The sequence below is a fragment of the Penaeus chinensis genome, chromosome 12 (genome assembly GCF_019202785.1).
Source record: "Penaeus chinensis breed Huanghai No. 1 chromosome 12, ASM1920278v2, whole genome shotgun sequence".
NCBI lineage: Eukaryota > Metazoa > Arthropoda > Malacostraca > Decapoda > Penaeidae > Penaeus > Penaeus chinensis.
Window position 1 is genome coordinate 34,754,353 of NC_061830.1, and position 4,959 is coordinate 34,759,311.

The following is a 4,959-nucleotide window of genomic DNA, read 5'->3' on the forward strand; positions in this document are numbered from 1 at the left end:
ATAAATACAATTATATTACTGTATATCCCAGCTAGCTGTATATGTATATATGTATGTACTTACATGTATATATATATGAACATATGTATTTCTGATAATATATATATATATATATATATATATATATATATATATACATACATACATACACACACATATATATAAATAAATATAAATAAATAAATAAATAAATTTTATATATATATATATATATATATATATATATATCACATCATAAATGAGAAATTAAACTGAAAAATATAATTTATCTACAATATAACCATTATCATAGATAACACCAAAAATAAATCATTACTGATTTTAATTAGTTTAATAAAACATTAATCATGATAAAAGTAATGATAATAATAATAAATGCTATAAATGAGTTGAGAACACATAATTCATTAATCAAGGACACACACCAAAAAAAAAAAGAAAAAGTAAAAATTACTGAAAAGGGAAGCTCTGAAGCTAAAACATTAAAATTAACAAGCATGTCCTTCATATGAATATAAAACAAAATTTGGCAAGATGTAAAAGATACTTAATAAAAAATCATGCTTACCCCTTACACTCTGATACAGAGGAGGTACAACAGCATTCTAAGCAATCTCTTTTATCCATGCTTAACCCCTTGCCGACGGGTACGACGGGTAGACACGTGCTATGCCCACTGTTAGTACTTGTTTGATTGTTTTTACACATAGATGGCTATACTTGTACTAAGTCACCAATGAGCCAGTTAGGAGTACTGCCCGTCTCGCCCGTTCACCCTTTTCTTTGATTTACGAAATATTTTACATTATCTTATTTTGCTGTTACTAATATTAAAAAACATTATAATAATTATAATGTTTATAATAAAAATAACACCATCGATATCCATAGCACTAGTAAAAAACACGTTTTTCCCGCCAATTCAAATCACGTATGGTCACAAGGTCTATTAATTGACTCCTTTGTGGCTAAGCACTAGCAAAGCCATCTATGAGCAGACATTTCACAAAAAATATAGAAAATGGGCACAGCATTTTCCCCATTTTTTGTTCATTTTCCCCGACGGCATTGGGTTAAATCAGTCTGCACACACAAAAAAAGCACTGCATTTCAGGACCCAAAAGATCTCAATCTATAACTTAAGACTTGAAAACATCATTATCATCTTCTGGCATTCTGTGGGGCCTGCGGGAATAATGGTGCAGCGGCCTTCCATCCATACCCAAGCATGCTTAAATACAGGATGCACGTCCTTTAGGGGGTTGAGTTATTGCTATTTTACATTGTCAAAAATTTGATCCTTTCTAGTAAAGTTCTTTTGTGTGCACTTCTTTTCTTTTATTTATTACAGAAATGCTCAAAGCTTGATGATCAAAACCATGAAAATGGTAAAGTGAAGAAAACCTGAGAATATGCTACATAATAGTAGGGAATAATACTATACATTTCTAATTCACCAACTAAAACAATGCTCTGAATGTCAAGTCCTTAAGAGTAAAAGATATAGCAGGACCTGGACATAGCTTGAGGAAGATGAAAAGAGGGCCCATTACTGCTAGGCAGACTTGGGGATTTTTGGGAAAAGGAAGCCAAATATCATATGTGCAATCACTTTTTTTTGACAAAAGATGATAGAATAAAATACAAGCATAACACAAACAAAACACAATCACAAAAACAATATCAGAGTATTAAAGAGTGAGACAAGGAAAATAAGATGAAAATGAGAATTTACTGAAACAAACTTGTTCACATGATATTCTTCACTATAAGAAATAAGGCAAATATTCCCTTGACCTACATATCATTATATAAACATAAATAATAATCACATAATGAAAATCACATCAGTTATCATAACCACATTCAATAATAGAACATAACTAAACCCTTAAGACATTTTAAAAGATCCCCAACTTTTTAGTTACTTCATCTTCTAAAATTTCTAATAATGAATAATGGATTTGTTGAGAAATAATTTTTTAGCTGGAGAGAAACTGCATATGACACATATGAACACAAAGGAAGAGTAAGGTTAAATTTTATGGATTTCCCCCTCCAAACAATATCCCAAGAAACTGCTTTTATGCAATTCACACTGGCAAGTTGTACCCTTTTATATGAATTCTATGCAATTTCCTCTAAACAAAGGATTAAGTTTGACAACAAGTTAATTAACATATTAACCATATATATATATATATATATATATATATATATATATATATATATATATATATATGGCTGTAGTTTCCTGATGTTTTCATATTTTTTCATTTAAATCTTACCACCTAAAATTTGTAAATTTCTACAAAGGCAATCATATTAAACATTGCTGCTTTTTTAGGCAATTTCAACTCTACCTTCACACAAAAATTTTGTTGGTACAGTTCAGAGATTACATAATATAATTGAAGGAAAATTCACTTTCATATTTTGGGTATTGATGAGAGAAGATAATGTTTTTGAAAACAAGTAAATAAATAACATGAATCGGTGTAAGTCCATTTTGAGCTTCACTTTTTTATCATTATTTACATGAACCCTCTAGGCTTATCTGCATATCTAATGATAATTAATAAAAATATTAAGAGAAAGGACAGATTTTCATAGTGACAAGTATACAAAACATTTACATCTCATGACAAAAGTCAGTAAATAAAGAATGCAACATCAGATTACAAGTTCAGCTACATACACTCAACTTGAGGAGATGCCTTACTAAATACAGGGCACTTTGGCTACAGTCCTTGCTTAAAGGAAATCCCAAAAATCATTTCATGCATAACCACAAGTACTCTATCTACTGCTGGTATGAAAACAAATTTGAGAGTGAGGTGAATTAACACATTATCAAAATTACTTTATTGTACCAAAAATACCATGTTGGAGCTATACATGAATTCAATATGTACAGAACACTGCTATCATGATGACTCTAGCACTGTTCCATTTTTAACTAGTCCTGTGTGATGCACAGGTGTGTTTCTACTGCGATGTTGTCCTGACAAGGGTCGGGGATTTCCTGGACTTGATTGGTGGATAGAGGTGTTGGTGACATTCGTACTAAAGCTGTGTTGCATGGGATTCCCAGAGTTTCGGTTGGGAGTACCTGTGGGATTGTTGGGTCTATGCTGATTCTCATGTGTCTGATGAGCCGCTGTTCCTCCAGAATGAAAGTTGGTGTGGTTTGCATGCTCATTACCACGGCTACTTGTTTGGCCTCCACCCATTTGGTGGACACCTGATTTGCGCTCACTGCTACTGGTTTTTCTATCACTACTGGTGTTGGTGTGAAGTCTCTCAATGGACTCTGACAGTTGGGCTAGTTTCTCCATCAATGTGCGCATATTGTCATGTGATGTTCTGAGCCCTTCCTCAGATAATGGTGGGTAGAGATCCTTTAAAGACAAAAGAAAAAAATATATATATATTTTTTGTCATCTTTTGTTTCTCTCTTTCTTTCTTTTAAAACAAAAATAATATCCCCCACAAAACATTAAGAATCATGAACTCCATACCTGTTCAGCACCAACTTCAAAATGTAGTCGAGCCAATCGTTCTTGCTGCTCTCTAATGGCTTCCATCTGACGCAGGCGGGAATCTTTGCCTGGAAATAAATCAGAAGAAAACTTCATTATCATATATTTGGATTTTTCTTCCCCATAAAATTCAGTTTGTGACAAGTATTTCTGACTATTAGAATAACAAAATAAATACAATAAGAACTATAACTGGACCCCTAAACAAATAATATCTAATATGTAAATATTGCAATCCTACATTTCTTTTTATAGTTGATCATTAAACAACAAATTGGAATTCTTACCAAATGCTCTGAGATTTCCTGCTTGAAAATCTTCCATGAGCTGCAGTAATCCTTGCTCGATCTGCCGCACATCAGCCACATCTGCGAGGAAGTTGTGATGCTGTGTAGGCCTTTCCATTTGCCGGGGCTCTAAGCCTGCCCTTGCCCTGAGCCCTGGCCGGACTATTGGTTTACCCAGCCACACTCTGGAGCTTGTGCTTGCCTTACCTAGTGAGGTGTTGAGTGTGGCCCCAGCACTACTTGGGGTGCTGCTGATACCCCCACCTTTGCCTGACGGGGTAAGGCTGGAGCTCTCTCGGCTGGCTGGGGTATAACTAGGGATGGGCTTTAGGAGACCGGACTCGCCACCAAAGTCTCCCTTTCTACTCTTTGCGCCCTGGGCTAGATGAGAACCTGGAGAGGGCTGTGGGCTATCCTCCAGGTCCCGACTCCTGAGGTCCATCTGGCGCAGGGGATCTACGCATTTGAGGGAGCAGGCAACGGTGCAGGGACGGGCGCAGGACAAGCCATGCAGGCCAGTGCGGGGAAACAAAGTGTCAGTAAGCAGACAACTAAACAACAACGACAACAATAACAAAAATTAGGCATAATAAGAGTAAGGCAAAAAATCATTCACTGTGGTGTGTATTTTCAAAATAATATTTCAGACATTTGTGAAAAATAAGCAGTCTAAAAAAAAAGAAAAGAATATATGACAGGAAGCTAAAAATATTCCTTTGCCATAAATGAGAAATATAATATAAAGGAAAAATATTACTGATTATATTAAAAAATTCTCATGAAAAACAGACTCTAATGGCATTTAACTTCAAGACAAATAAATTCACTATTACAAAACCCTTTCTCATTAAGCATTAAAAACCGATATGTATATATACACCCGTGAATTGCTCTGTAAATTTTTGTTTGTCTGTGTATTAACAGTTATACAGTAATTACAGCATAACACATAAAACCCTTCTAAAGAAAAGGGATAAAAAACACCGCTACATTTCAGCTGGGTATCACCTTTAGTTAGATGTTATAAAAAGATTTGTAAAAGAAAGAAAAAGAAGTTTCATACTATAAAATATCTTACTTAAAGTTAATATAACTTTTCTCCCTGATAAATCATTATCATACTTAACAAT

The 4,959-nt window shown here is 34.1% G+C and overlaps 1 protein-coding gene across 4 annotated transcripts in view; it reads right to left on the minus strand.

The window, feature by feature from the left end:
• Window positions 1–980: 980 nt before the first annotated feature.
• Window positions 981–4,959, minus strand: part of LOC125031107 — a 24,082-nt gene continuing 20,103 nt past the window's right edge. For all 4 annotated transcript variants that reach the window (XM_047621606.1, XM_047621607.1, XM_047621605.1 and 1 more), the window contains 3 exons: window positions 3,830–4,285; window positions 3,522–3,610; window positions 981–3,401 (listed from right to left, as the gene is read on the minus strand). In XM_047621606.1, the coding sequence (XP_047477562.1) occupies window positions 2,928–3,401; window positions 3,522–3,610; window positions 3,830–4,285 (1,019 nt within the window). In that variant the 3' untranslated portion in view covers window positions 981–2,927. The remainder of the gene's footprint in view (window positions 3,402–3,521; window positions 3,611–3,829; window positions 4,286–4,959) is intronic.